We start from the raw sequence: 14,919 nt of genomic DNA on the forward strand, positions 1-14,919 counted from the left end.
CAGGGGTGTCAAACCAAAGGCCCGGGGCCCGGATCCGGCTCATGGGGTGTTTAGATTTGGCCCACGGGGACGCCCTAGAAAGGACCGGCTCGTGGTGCCTCTGCCAGCGAAAACAGGCTCCGTTTTCAGCTGTGAGGCCTCCTGCTGCCCTCTGCCAGCGAGAGTGGATGCACTCCCCCTCCCCCCCCCCGAGCTCCATTTTTGATGGCAGAGGACAGCAGGAGGCTGTCACAGCTGAAAACGGAGCTCAGGAGCTGTTCTGCCCTAGCTACGGGTCCCAAGAAGTGTAGCACAAACAGAGCTCCAAAAACTCCGTTTAATACAAACAGACCCCTTTCAAAATGCAGGCTTTAACCACCAATGTCCTCATCAGCCTGCTATGAATTACAGAGATTAAACAAAGTCCGACAAGGGTTGGCAATCAGCCCAGAAACCAAGTTGTAACAAAAAACTCACTTCTCAAAATGCTCTGCGTAGGACCAAGCGTTGTTTCCAGCAACATGTGCCAGCTGTGCGCGAACTTAAATAGGCTAAGGGAGTGGCCAAATAGCCCCAAGACTTACTCTCGAGGAGACTTCCTCCTGAGTAGCCACTCCTGCCTTTTGGCAGCCCTGCGTGCTCGAGCATTGAGAAGAGGCTCCTCCACTTCACTCTCTTCACTTGAAGGAGCCTCTGGAGAGTCTGAAGGCCCTGGCTGAATCCCTGCCTCTGGCACCACATCCTCTTCAGCCTCCTCACTGTCCAACTCGAGCGCCGGCTGCAAAGGCTGCTGGCGCGACACCACACCAGCCTCCTCGTCGTCGGGATCAGCCACAATCTGAGCAGGCCGCTGGCAGGCCACAACAGGAGCCCGGTTTTCTCTGGCAAAGTGCTTGGGCCATCAGACGCCCCCAACATGAGTGACGTCAAGCTGGCCATGCCCCCCCCTCCCCAGGTCAAACACAACCCTGATGCGGCCCTCCATGAAATCAAGTTTGACACCCCTGGCTTAGCTGGTATCCTTAAAAACAGGGTACTGAATAAAATCTTCAATATTTCTACTGTGCAAACCCTCCCACGCAATATGTCTCTCCGAATTTATCATTTCGGAGGTCCCATATGTCTAGTAAATATCGTCGAGGCCTGGACATTAGAGCGCTAAATCTCTGCACATTTTGAGAACTAATGGTTGAAAACACGCCAAGGATACTTAACAACGCTTACCGATGCACTTCTTCATCGTTACTTAGGTTACTTGTTATGTAACTTAGATAATGATTAAATGAGGTCAGCAAAACGCATATTTTTCATTTGGGGGAAAAAAACCTCCCAGACTTCCATTTTCTCATCCTACCTTGCAAAATTTGAAAGAGAAAGAGGATGGCAGTCTCAGGATTTATTTAATGTGGCGGTGCAGGGAGGTTGATTCATCCTAACACCATGAACCTAGCTCTACTTCCCCGAAATCTTTTATAGATTTGTCAGGGTGATGTCTCTGTTTTATTTACTATCCTCCGTGGATCGGCTGAGATCGTTCGCCGTTCACTCATCGCCGCTCCGAAGAACAGACACCCGTCCTATGCCTTAATCTGGAGAAAATACTTTAAATGGAGCTGCTTTTGCACAGATTGCCACAAATAAATGAAGACACAAACAGGGATGGGGTGGGGGAGGGAGGATGGAAAATCATACAACATGCTAAATCACCTTGAACCGTAAGATGCGCAGCAAATAAATTTGGTAAATAAATAAAACAGGTTAGCAAAAGAGCTGTGCTTTGTGACATGCACAGCTAACAGAATAACAGATTTGGAAGGGGCCTTGGAGGTCTTCTAGTCCAACCCCCTGCTCAGGCAGGAAACCTGATGCCATTTCAGACAAATGGTTTTCCAATGTTTTCTTAAAAACCTCCAGTGATGGAGGAGGGAGAGGGAAAGGGAGGGAGGGAGGGAGGGAGAATAACAGAGTTGGGAGGGACCTTTGAGGTCTTCTAGTCCAACCCAGTGGTGAAATGTAAAATAGGTTACTACCGGTTCTGTAGGTGTGGCTTGGTGGTGGTGGTGGGTAATGTGACTGGGTGGGCGTGGCCAACTTTTTAAAAAACTTTTTTTCAAAGCATTTTTTCTACAACATCTTCGGCCGAAGGGGTTGTAGAAAAAATGCTTTTTAAAGCCTCTGACGATCCCAGCTGAGCCGTGCGATCATCAGAGGCTTTTTTTTTTTCTTTTAAAAGCATTTTTTTCGGCCTAAGAAAAAAGAGAAAAAAAGAGGGGAAAAAAAGAGAAAAAAAGAAAAGAGAGAAACATAGATTGTTTCCTATGACTATCATTAAGTGTTGTACCTTATGATTCTTGACGAATGTATCTTGTCTTTTTATGTACGCTGAGAGCCTATGCACCAAAGACAAATTCCTTGTGTGTCCAATCACACTTGGCCAATAAAGAATTCTATTCTATTCTATTCTATTCTATTCTATTCTATTCTATTCTATTCTATTCTATTCTATTCTATTCTATTCTATTCTATTCTATTCTATTTATTTTGGTGGGAACGGGTGCTACCAGACTCCATCTGGTTTCAGGGCACGGCAAGTTAACACCGCTCTCCTTCTACAACAGGGATCAGCAACCCGCGGCTCTGGAGCCGTACGTGGCTCTTTCATCCCTCTGCTGCGGCTCCCTGTTGCCGCCACAATTTTGAGAGGAGCTTCCGGTTATGGGGAGAAAAAGCACGGCGCACCAGGAAGAGACTCTATGGCAAGGGGCGGGTTTTCCGGTCAGCTCCACAATTGATAGGGCTTTCAGTTAGGACAGGTAGAGGAAAAAGGATGCCGCGCTAGGGGGAGACTCTATGGTGGGGGAACCGGACTTCCGGTCAGCAGAGGAAAAAGGATGCACTGCTAGGAGGAGACTCTATGATGGGAGAACTGGACTTCCGGTCAGCAGAGGAAAAAGAATGCCACGCTAGGAGGAGACCGGACTTCCGGTCAGCTCCAGAATTGAATGGAGGGCTTCCGGTTAGGACCTTTGTGGCTCTTTGAGTGTTTAAGGTTGCCGACCCCTGTTCTACAGATTTGGAGGTTAGTTGTTAAGCAGGAACCAAGATGGTGATCTTACCGGGGTTGTGCTACTCCCTCCGTAGAAGGTAACTTCATCCCAGGTAGCGATAAAAACCGATAGGGCAGTGAAGGAAGGCAGGTTCTTGAAATATTTCCTGATATCTTTAGAGATTTTCTTGAGCAGCACTGGGTCAGTGGTCTCCCTGTAGTAGATTTCTCCCCGGATGCCATTGTGAACATCTGCCCAAAAAGGAGCGATGAAAGCTCGCCCGTCAGCTAAAGGGAAGGATTCTGGGGTGAACTGGCTGACCAGCACATTAAAGGAAACCACTCCATTGTTGTTGACCTGTTGAAGGCAGGAGGAAGGTTTGACGTACGTTAGCAGGGAGCAACAATGTCAGCTGAAAAATCATGCCGAGGAAAGGCGAGCCGAATGTAGAGGCTCTTTAATTATTCAATGGAAATAGGGTTATAACAGGGGTGAAATCCAGCAGGTTCTGACAGGTTCTGCAGAACCGGTAGCAGAAATTTTGAGCAGTTCAGAGAACCGGCAGATACCACCTCTGGCTGGCCCCAGAGTGGGGAGGGAATGGGGATTTTGCAGTATCCTTCCCCTGGAGTGGGGTGGGAATGGAGATTTTGAAGTATCCTTCCCCTGGAGTGGGGTGGGAATGGAGATTTTGCAACATCCTTCCCTGGAGTAGGGTGGGGATTGAGATTTTCCAATATCCTTCCCCCAGGAGTGGGGAGGGAATGGGGATTTTGCAGTATTCTTCCCCTGCCATGCCTACCAAGCCATACCCACCAAGCCACACCACACCCACCAAGCCACGCCCACAGAACCGGTAGTAAAAAAATTTGGATTTCACCACTGAGCTATATATTTATGTTCCCATGTGTTTGGAGGTTGGGACGGAGTGAAGACTCCTTGACAGAGGAATTAAACACAGAATTCCCGTAACATCCATCCAGTGGTGGAATTCAAATTTTTTAATATTGGTTCTGTGGGCGTGGCTTGGTGGGTGTAGCAGGGAAAGGATACTGCAAAATCTCCATTCCCACCCCACTCCAGGGGAAGGATATTGCAAAATCCCCATTCCCTCCTGACTCCTTGGGGGAAGGATATTGCAAAATCCCCATTCCCACCCCGCTCCAGGGGGAAGGATATTGCAAAATCTCCATTCCCTCCCCACTCCAGAGGAAGGATACTTCAAAATCCCCACCCCACTCCAGGGGAAGGATACTGCAAAATCCCCATTCCCTCCCCACTCTGGGGCCAGCCAGAGGTGGTATTTGCCGGTTCTCCGAACTACTCAAAATTTCCGCTGCCGGTTCTCCAGAACCTGTCAGAACCTGCTGAATAGCACCCCTGCATCCATCCTGTTGTGCCCACATTGAAGACAACGGAAAAGGCTCGTTTGCACGAAAATCCTTGGGACCTATTGAGGAGAACTTGATTTAAGTGAAAGTTGCCCTGCTTGTCTTCTACCAAAACAAAAACACGGGGCCCATTGCCATTGTTAAGCGCAAAAGAACCCCAAACCCCACTTTTCCCTCGCCCATGGTACGATTCCACCCACGCTTAGCCCCGTTTCGACTCCGACCCACAAATTCAGAAGTCTCCCAACTGCACAAACGGTGGCCTTGGTGGCATGGACCAATGTCTGGTTAGAAACCAGATTCCAAATTTGGAATTTATTCTTTGTGTGTGTCTGTCTGTGTGTGTGTTTGTATCTGTGTGTCTTGTGCGCATGAAAGAGTTTGGTCCTCTCCTCTCAATCCTGCCTTGGAGAAATTATGCCCTCTTTTGAAGCAGCAATTTAGGAGGCAGAGTAAATGATGCAGCTCCTAAGGAAAAAAACAACAATCCCCAAAGCAGAAACATTTCCTATGTGTGTGTGTGTGTGTGTGTGTGTGTGTGTGTGTGTGTGTGTGTGTTTTTCTGCACCTCCTTGACATATTCTGGTTTTCCTGCCACCGGCTCAATGCGTAACATGCCAAAGCCTGCACGTCGTTTGAATGTTTAATCAACTGCACAAGGCAGTGACTGGGCTTTTATAATCTTGCCCCTCGCACGCTCGCCTCCTAAGCGCACCCTTGATTTTTCTTAATAATAGACCCTCTCGTTCATAACGTGCCAGAACTTGGCAGGGAGGACACCATTAATCTTCCTCTTCTCCCGAGGAAGGCTGTAAGCGGAAAGCGGCGTTTAAAATGCAGATGTTAATGGCGGGGAAAACGCCCCGCTTGCCTTTACCAAGTGGTGCTTCACTTACAAAAATGGTCCTGTACGGCGCGCCAAAGAAAAGGAAGGGGAAGGAGAGCTTGATTTCTGGAGAGCTGCCATCATCCACTTTGGGGGTTTTGGTGTCATTGGGCCAAAAAGGGTACAAGATGCCCATAGTCCGGGCTGCAACAAAGAGACACGGAGAGAGAAATAATTATTCTGGTACCAACCACATTTCATGCCGTACCTCTTGTTATTTCCTCCAAACCTGCTCCATTTTTTTTTCACCCTGGGCAGATGGTTGCAAAAAAATGCAGTCCAGGGTCACCTTTATTTATTTACCTATAATTTCATTTTAGTCTTAGTTAAGGGATAATACTCTAGTAATCAGCTGGAGTATTAGCAGTTAACTAAGACTAAAATGAAATTTTAATCAGTAATCAGCTGGAGTGGTGCGGTGGCCTAGAGGTGGAGCTCTCGCCTCAGAGTCAGGAGACTGTGAGTTCAATCCTAGGTAGAGGCAGCTATTTCTCTCTCTGCGCACACTGAGAATATATCTGCTGAACAAAACTCCGCATTGGCGACAGGGAGGGCAGTTGGCCATTAAAACACTCTGCTAGCTCCATTCAGTTGCCCAGACTCCACCCCACAAAGGATGATGGGGTTGTTAAAAGATGATGACTCTAGTAATCAGCTGGACGCATTTGAGGATGGAGAGAGGACTTACATTGCTGGTCTTTTAATAGGCTATCTGTCAAGTTTCGATGTCATCTCAAATAAATTGCACCCCCAGACAATTAATCTTTGCTGAAATATTCCATTTATTGAGAACAACAATCTGCTACCGACTCTGCGTAGCCGATACTAAGCCTTTGACCCCCCAAAACCTTCCCTTTCCATTCCCCAATTCTCATCTTCTTATTGGCCATCTTCCAAATCAATCTTCCCAGCTCCAGCCTCCAACCCCAGGAATGTCCCCCTCCCATCCCATCTCCTCGGAGACATTATCTACAGAGAAAATAACTAGGTGAGAAGTCAAGCCTCTTCTCCATCTCTTTATGGCAGCATTTGAATGCTGACAGTCTCATGGAGACTTGAGACAGGTGGAATGGGTGTTGAAGGAAGGCGAGGACTTCGCAGAAGAGTGGCATCAATTGTCTATAAATACCATTTCACTGTTGCTGAATTTTTGTAAACTTAACAGTAGAACATGGATATTTGTTTTCTTTGACAAGCAGCAGAAGCTGCAGCAGGTTTTACTCTAAAGCAAGGCCTCCGTTAGGCTGTGCGCTTCCAAAGAGTTGCTCTAAATGCCCTCGCGCAAACTTTCGACGAGGGCGTCATAAAACTGGAGAACCTGGCAGATGGCGCATCTTTCTTGCAGATGGACACGGACCGCATTCGCAAGTTGCAGCGGAGATTATTTTGCCAGACAACGGATAACGAAAAAGCATTTGACTGCGGTGAAAATAGCTGCACAGATATATATCCCAACTCACAGCTGTTAAATGGGGGATTTTTTTTTAAAGGTTTGTTTCCCCCCAGCCCCCTTTCTAGGTATGGAATTCGGTCTGATTTTCAATACTTGTTTTAAGCATTAGTAATGGGCTGTTGAACCAGTTTGGAATAGTGGTGAAGGCACCAGGGTAGAAACTGGGAGTTCTAGTCCCACTTTTAAGCATGCAAGCCGGCTGGGTGACTTTGGCCCAATCACTAGGAGGTGATGAGTTCTAGTCTTGCTTTAGGCCTGAAAGCTGACTGGGTGACTTTGGGCCAATCACCAGGAGACGGTGAGTTCTAGTCCTGCCTTAGGCCTGAAAGCTGACTGGGTGACTTTGGCCCAATCACTAGGAGGTGATGAGTTCTAGTCTTGCTTTAGGCCTGAAAGCTGGCTGGGTGACTTTGGGCCAATCACCAGGAGACTGGGAGTTCTAGTTCTGCCTTAGGCATGAAAGCTGGCTGGGTGACTTTGGGCCAATCACCAGGAGACAGTGAGTTCTAGTTCTGCCTTAGGCCTGAAAGCTGACTGGGTGACTTAGGGCCAATCATCAAGAGACTGTGAGTTCTAGTCCTGCCTTAGGCCTGAAAGCTGGCTGGATAACTTTGGGCCAATCACCAGGAGATGGTGAGTTCTAGTCCTGCCTTAGGCCTGAAAGCTGACTGGGTGACTTTGGGCCAATCACTCTTTCTCAGCCAAAGGAAGGGAGCAATGAAAACCACTTCTGAAAAACTTTGCCGAGAAAAAGGCAGGGACCTTTCCAGGCAGTCTCTGAGGATTTGACACAATTATTGAATGGAAGGAGAAATCAAGACTGTAGTTAGAGGTGCATCCCGTTTTAAAAGTTGCATTAGCCCCCCCCCCCCCTACAAATGAACTTTCTACGATGTAAAACATTGAGCCCATTTCTCTCTTTCCCTCCCGGGGCGGGGGGGGGAAGTGCAAACAGATAATGCGGTAAAATGGAGTCTTATAAAAAAAAATCAGAATTGGGATTAGCAGCCACTTGGGGAAGCAATTTTCCCAGGCAAGTCCCTTTAAACTGCTGCAAAATCATGGGAATTTTTTTAAAAAAATATTTTTTTTTATTTATATGCCGCCCTTCTCCGGAGACTCAGGGCGGCTTACAATGCGTTAAGCAATAGCCTTCATCCTTTTTGTATATTTATACAAAGTCAGCTTATTGCCCCCACAAACTGGGTCCTCATTTCACCTACCTTAGAAAGGATGGAAGGCTGAGTCAACCTTGAGCCTGGTAAGATTCGAACCTGCAGTAATTGCAGGCAGCTGTGTTAATAACAGGGTACAGTGTTAATAACAGTGGTTTAAACCACTGTACTATAAATTGAGATGGTGATTGTTTTTTTCCCTGTAAAGGAAACTACTCAACACCCTTTTTAACTTACAAAGTTATGCAGAGTTGCTTACAAGGGAGCCAATATGCAAACAAAAGATTCAAGCAAGGAAACAGATCAGTTGAGCCAGATATATCGCAAGCAACTGGAGTGGGATAGAGTTTAAATTTAAAATCTCATTAAATTGCCACATGAAACAAAATTAAAAATAAAGGAAAATGTGGAGGAGGGGGAAACACTTTTGATGGTTAAACACTTTTTAAAAAAAAAAAAATGGCTCAGAGGCTCCCTGGGGACAGAATTACATAATCCTTTAATAGGAAAAGACTCAAGGTTTTGCTTTTGATGTATGAGAAATGGGGAAGGGATAAATTTTAAGACAAAACTCTCAGATTTAGTCGGGCTCCTATACCTGACCTCATCTCTTTTTATTTTTTTTAAGCTGAAACCAACAAATCTTGGCTTCTCTCACCTGTTACAGGTGCTATACAGGTTAAGAAGCCTCGCAAGAATCCACCTGCATGATTATAAAATGATTGCTTTGAAATTTAATTCTAGGTTTTTGCCCGGAGTAGAATTTCTACGACGGTGTGGGAATTGGGTCCCGTCATATGTAACCATGTTTCTTTCTAGGATGGACACGGATTCCAGAACCACGAAAACAGAATCAGCCGCATTTCCTGTTCAAACACTTTCCCATCCTAGTTGGGTGATGGGCTGGAGAATCCCCAATGCTAACCAGATGGTAACATTCACATGTATTTGTAGCAGGGTAAGGTCAACACCAGAATGAAGCAATCTTAAGAGGCGTCTGAAGAAGATATTCTTGGTAGAATCGTAGAGACAAAGCAGAGAATGTGCGGTAAGGGATTTCTTGGTTCTCAGGTAACCTGCTTAATGCTTTCCACGTCAGTGGATTGTCAGAATCACCATTTCAGTCGATTCCCACGTTGAAAACCTGAAATACTAACCTGGTTGTAGAAGCAGAAAAGTTAAGGCCACGCAGCTTCTAAAGAACGATGGGTAACTCATCCTAGGAAAGGAAGAAACCGAAAAGCAGAGCCGTGTAACCAGTAACAATTCACAGGGAACAGCTCATCAATTCTCCATTAAAGATATGTCAGTCGAGCGACGTCCAAATTGACTGATGAGCCTAGAAATTTGGGGGATGTTATGTTAAAAAAAAAAAAAACATCTGCAAATCTTAGACCTTCTCAATTAGCCAGAAGCTGTCAACATCCTTGTTAACTGGGAAGGGGAAGAAGTAAATTACTTGTTTTATAGGACGGGTTCAAATGAAAAGTGCAGCCTTAATGATGGGTTAGGACTGAAGAGTTTTCCAAGGCCAGCGGTAAATAGGATTTAACGGGAACATCGCTCGGAGGAAATGTTCAATCCTATAATAACTTCAGTTTCTCCGTGATCTCTCCAGTACAAAGCTTTTGGCTGATTAGCTTTTCATTGTATACTAAAATGAGAGCCAATTATTGAGCATGGAGTGCTCTTGTTGCAGAGACTTTAAACCTCGATTAAACTAATCCTCTCTTCTTCCCATTCCCTGCCCCCTTGCAAAACCAGCTGAAGAATACTTAAAACATTTCTTGACTGGGAATTTGAAAATACAAACAAGGTCGCAGAGGCTAATCTTTTGTGTCGCGAGCATGCCCCTCTTGCAACAAATTTGTGGGTTAGGTGAGGAGAAGGGGCAAGGGAAGAGGAGCTAAAAGCAAAATTACATAAATATTACATGCATCCTAGGTGATGTTTTAATTATTGGGGGGGGGCAGTGGAAGTTTCTCATACATTATTGAGTACATAAAGAGACTTTAAGGTAAAGTACACACAGTTTCATCTCTATTTGCCAACCCTCCTCATTTGAAAGTTACATTACCGTAGAGGCAAAATTTATGTTCTGCTGAAAAATGCAGAACTAAAGAACTGTAGAGCCCTTAACAAGCTTCTACTTAATTTTTTTTTCAGGGAGGGAGGAAAGTCTCTGTGCATAAATAGAATAGAGCTTACATTTTATCTATGGCAAAATTTTTTATTTTATTTTATTTATTTATGGAAGCCGGTTTGTGTTTCAAATCTGAATTAGGAGAAGCAGGGAATTGTGGTTATATGCAGCCATAAAAATGTCTGTTTTCCCACAGAGTTCCCAAGTCAAGTTCCACTTCTACCCAAAACTGATTTGAAAATCAGCACACGTACACACATTAGTGATACGCAACTTCAACAGGTTATCTTGCTAGCAACCTCTACCACCATTCAGGAAGCTGGCAAAAATTTCATTCGCGCAGAATCTGTACCCAATATTCATACCGCCCCAACGACAGGTTGAACAAAATGGGATTTCATTCGGAATACTGTGGCGTTATTCATGTGAAAGAAAATAAGCTTTATCCCAATGGTGCTGCTTTTCCAGTTCGCTTCTTTAGTTCTGAAGAACGGAAGAAGCTTCTTGGATAAGAAGCAAAATGTTTTCAAGGGGAAAAAAAACAAAACAAAACAAAAAAAACAAGCAAGTCCTTTTGGAAAAGCACTTTTGGGACAATCATGATTTGGGTGATTGACAATTTCCATAAGACAGGTAACCCATCTTTATTACTGTAGGATTTGGCTGCAGCTGCTTATTTTTATCATGCATCTGTCCTGGGAGGCTGGCAAGAGAGAGGAATCAGCCTAATGTCAGTGCTCAACTATCTTTTTCTGCCTTTCTGACTCTACGCATTTACACACAATCTCCTTGGCACCTGCACCACTATCTCTTACCTTGGCGGAGTCTTTAAAGATGCTTCAATCACGTTGCATAAAACCTGTCTATGTAATATGTGTTTGTGTACATGCCCAAAGAGATGCGCTGCCTCATTAGGTATGCAGCTTAATTTTCTTGAACTGTATGACAGCAGCGTATTAATTACAAAATGTAGAAATTATAATATGTGAAGGACTGATATCTCATCTCGCAGAAGCATTTAAGTGGGACGATAAGGGAACAAGGGAGCTGAACGCTTTGCCTTTTCCTCTACGTAATTGGGAACAGAAGCCGATATTAGTAGACTTATCACATCCAATTCGCAATCAGCTACATTCAGTGTTCCCATTGCAGAAAATGTGTTGCTTTTTATGTGGCTTCTGAGATATCAAACGAAATAAAAACAAACTAGATGGCTGGTCTACAAAAAAAACAAAAAGCAAACAACAACAACATCAAACCGCTATCACAAACACATATTCGTATCCCCAACAGACAAAGAGTTTACAATGCAGAATTAAAAAACAAAAAAACAAAAAGCTCTTTGAAAACAAGAAATAGAGATTCTAAACAGAGGCATATAAATATACGGAAGAACAAAATCACCAACCTGATTTGTGGTCGAGCGAAGCAAAATTATATCTGAAATCTGAAACCACGTTTTGATCAACTCTGGGAAAACTTAGGTCAGCGAAGGATGCATGTCAACGGTGAATGATTGGTGGTTCCAAAAAATCCCCCCCCCTTTTTTAAAAAACTGAAGACAGAACTAAATAAATACTTAACGAATAACAGGTCCGTTTTGCGTCTCAAATCTATAATGGTTATGTCTGCTGATCGAAAGGTGAAATCAGAAATGGGCTATAAATCTGAAAAAAAAAAATCTTTCTGAAAACTTTAAAAAACTTTCCAGGAGATGTCAAGGTTGGAAGAACTAGGAATGAGGCTGTTTTGATCAGAATCACTTTTCACTTAGGGACAAAAAAAAAAAAAAAAAAAGTAAGAGAAAAAGCAAGCATCCTTTCCTTTGTCCTACTGAGGGAGGGTCTATATAGTGTTACCAAATTAGCATTAAAGAGCGTAAGAACTGAACTTGCGCAGGAACGAAGGAGCCAAAGTAACATTTTCCAAGTTTATAGAATACCCCAAATCGATGTGTAGGAAGGGATTTGTGTGGATTTAACAGTTTCCATAGATTTTTTTGGGGGGGGGCTTTCGGTTTAGAAGAAAATCAAAAGAAAATCGTTTCAGGTCTCTGAACGTTTCAGGAAATAAGACCAACTGACTTCAACAGCTTGAGGTTGAGAGACCTTCCGGACAGTTCCGAAGTTTTCCCAGAGCACAGCAACAAAGCCGAGATGAGAAATTAAAACTTAATCCAGCAAGATCCATGTGCATCAGAACGTATGGCTTAGAAATGAAATATGTAAATAAAGCAGTTTCACACTTTTTTTTTTTTTTACAAAACTTAAAAGTTTATTGATATCATTCAATTGACTGCCTTATATTTGGAGCAAGTTCTTGAAACACTGAAATACAATGCTTGGTTCTTGGAAAAGGGATATTATCTTTCTTCCACAAAAGTACATGAATCGGAGTACAAACAAAAGGGAAACTGTAGTGGATTTTTTTTTATTTTAACCATCCTGTCAGGTAGGTTTCCAGATAAATAGATCCAGAAAAATCTTCAGGCCCTGTGTATCTCGAGTAAGGGATTGCTGCATGTTGTTGTGCCTTACTAGCTGTATTGCCCTTTCAAATAACTAAAGCCAAGGATCCTGGCCAGATGTTAGATTTGGAAGTGACCTAAGCGGTGAACGTGGGCCTCCTCTTCCTCACGGTTTGCTCTGTGCCAGCAGGAGAGTAAAACGGGAGTAGGTTTTTCAGAAGCAGATACTCCCTGATGGTAATCCTACATAGATGTCACACTATTACTTACATTCAATTGCTCCATTGGTGTAACCCCGCAGTTTTCTACCAAAAGCCAGCTCTAGAATTCAATGACACTTTTTTCCAAGTTGCAGCCGACGTGTCTACTCCCAAATCTTTACAACTAGGGTAGCGAACAGGGTGCAGCCAGGTGCTCCTCCGTGTTCTGGAGAGTAGCTGCAGCTCCCTCTAGAAAATACGCTCTACCTAGACATTAGTACAAATTAGGGCTCCTTAGGAAACAGCCGCTTAATCGGATCCAGGCTCACTGGCTCTCCACAACCTCAAGCACAGCCGGCTGGGGAATTCTGGGAGTTGAAGTCCACAGGTCTTTAAAGCGGGCAATGGTTGAGAAACACTGGTTTATGGAATTCAGCAGAGCGAAGACCGCCTGCTTTGATAACCAGTTTCAACTCAAAGATGTAGTGGGAGGGGGAAAAAAGGCTCAGAATATGAAAATGGGGATGCAATCCATGTAATCTTTTCAGAACCAAAATCACTGAAACGGACAGCTGCGCTATAGTCTGAGAAGCTGGAGATTGCTAATGAGTAAATACGCTACGGGTCTATTGCAAATGCCTTTAACTTCAATGGATCTATATATATATACACGGCTCTCTCTGGGACTCCCGACAGAAAGTTCGAAAGCCAAAGCAAGGGGAGAGATTTCAGAGTCTAGGCCTGTGATGGCGAACCGGTGGCACATGGAGCCATATCGGTGGGCACGTGAGTGTTGCCCTAGCTGAGCTCCAGCGCGCATGTACGTGCCAGCCATCTGATTTTTGGGCCTTCCGGGCCCACAGGAAGTCAGGAAACAGGCTGTTTCCGGCCTCCGGAGGGGTGGGGAAGGCCGTTTTCGCCCTCCCCAGGCTCCTAGAAAGCCTCTGGAACCTGGGGAGGGAGAAAAACGGGCCTTCCGGTCCCACCGTGTACCAAAAGCGGGGAGAGTGTGGGGTGTATGTGTGTTGCGTCCGCATGGGGGCGGGGAGCATTGAATAATGGGTGTGGGCATGCACTCCCCCCCCGCTCCCCACGCTTTTGGCACACCACAGCAAAAGGGTTATCCATCACTGGTCTAGGCCTATGTCATTTTGCTTGGTTGTTCTTTTCATTTCTCCAATCATGCTCTAACTTCTCCAAATCTCCAATCGTGCTGGGGTCTCCCCAGAACACCACACTCCCCTGCCCATTCTTCACCCCACCATTCCATGTCGGAAAGGTGGGAGGGGAAATCACAAGTTTCTCGTTCAACTTAATCACGGAAGCAGAATTAGCTATGAATTTCATATTTTGCATAATGTGAAGGCTAAATTGAGGTTTAACATGCACGGAACTTACTCACCTCGCAGTAATGCCAACCAAGGTCCTTCTTTTTTTGCTCAATACTACACGCAACTGCCAGGCCCAGATATGAGCCGGGAATCACTTGCTATGGCTTGCTACCCAGCGATAACAGCCCCCTGAGTTCCAAAGCTAATACTTCCCAGTTCCCCAGGTTTTGTTTTCAGTACAAGACCATTAAAAATGGCAGATAATTACACTATTTTTCTAATGCAATGAAATCTACAGATTAACCTGACTATGGAAAGGAGGACTTTCTGACATCACCCCACTTATCTTTAAAAAGGGGCACCTTTCGTAAATAGGGGTCTTTGGGGGAAATATAAACTCCTTCCAGTGACCAGAACGTTGCTCCCACCACCCCAAAAATCTCAAGAGTTTCTGCAGTTTTATACAAATGGGGTTCACCGCCCAACTGTTGAACTTGATAGTGCTGTTCAGAAGATAACTTCAGACGAAGTCAATCTTCTTGCTTTTTATCCAGATTTTTGGACATGGATGAGTTTAGGGCCCATTCAGTCTGGCAATACAAATGATCTCTACAGTATTTAGTCTCCTGGCTTCTTAATTATCTGTGGAGGAAGCCTCTAGCACAAGGGTGTCCAACCTTAGCAACTTTTAAGATCCATGGACTTCAACCCCCAGAATTCCCTAGCCAACATGGCTGGCTGGGGAATTCTGGGAGTTAAAGTCCACAAGTTTTAAAACTCGCTAAGGTTGGGCACCTCTGCTCTAGCATAAAGAGGAGTTCACATGTTCAACAGCAAACAGCTGTGA

The 14,919-nt window shown here is 44.7% G+C and overlaps 1 protein-coding gene across 1 annotated transcript in view; it reads right to left on the reverse strand.

Moving 5' to 3' along the window:
• The window catches only part of TECTA (tectorin alpha), a 57,648-nt gene extending 48,449 nt beyond the window's left edge, over positions 1–9,199 (reverse strand). The window contains exons 1-3 of the mRNA XM_034430496.3: positions 9,089–9,199; positions 5,314–5,447; positions 3,096–3,383 (exon numbers count right to left, since the gene is read on the reverse strand). Coding sequence (XP_034286387.3) covers positions 3,096–3,383; positions 5,314–5,447; positions 9,089–9,149 — 483 coding nt within the window. The 5' untranslated portion in view covers positions 9,150–9,199. The remainder of the gene's footprint in view (positions 1–3,095; positions 3,384–5,313; positions 5,448–9,088) is intronic.
• Positions 9,200–14,919: the final 5,720 nt, after the last annotated feature.

This window comes from Pantherophis guttatus, chromosome 9 (assembly GCF_059756535.1).
Source record: "Pantherophis guttatus breed Tessera chromosome 9, ASM5975653v1, whole genome shotgun sequence".
In the NCBI taxonomy this organism is placed as follows: Eukaryota; Metazoa; Chordata; class Lepidosauria; order Squamata; family Colubridae; genus Pantherophis; species Pantherophis guttatus.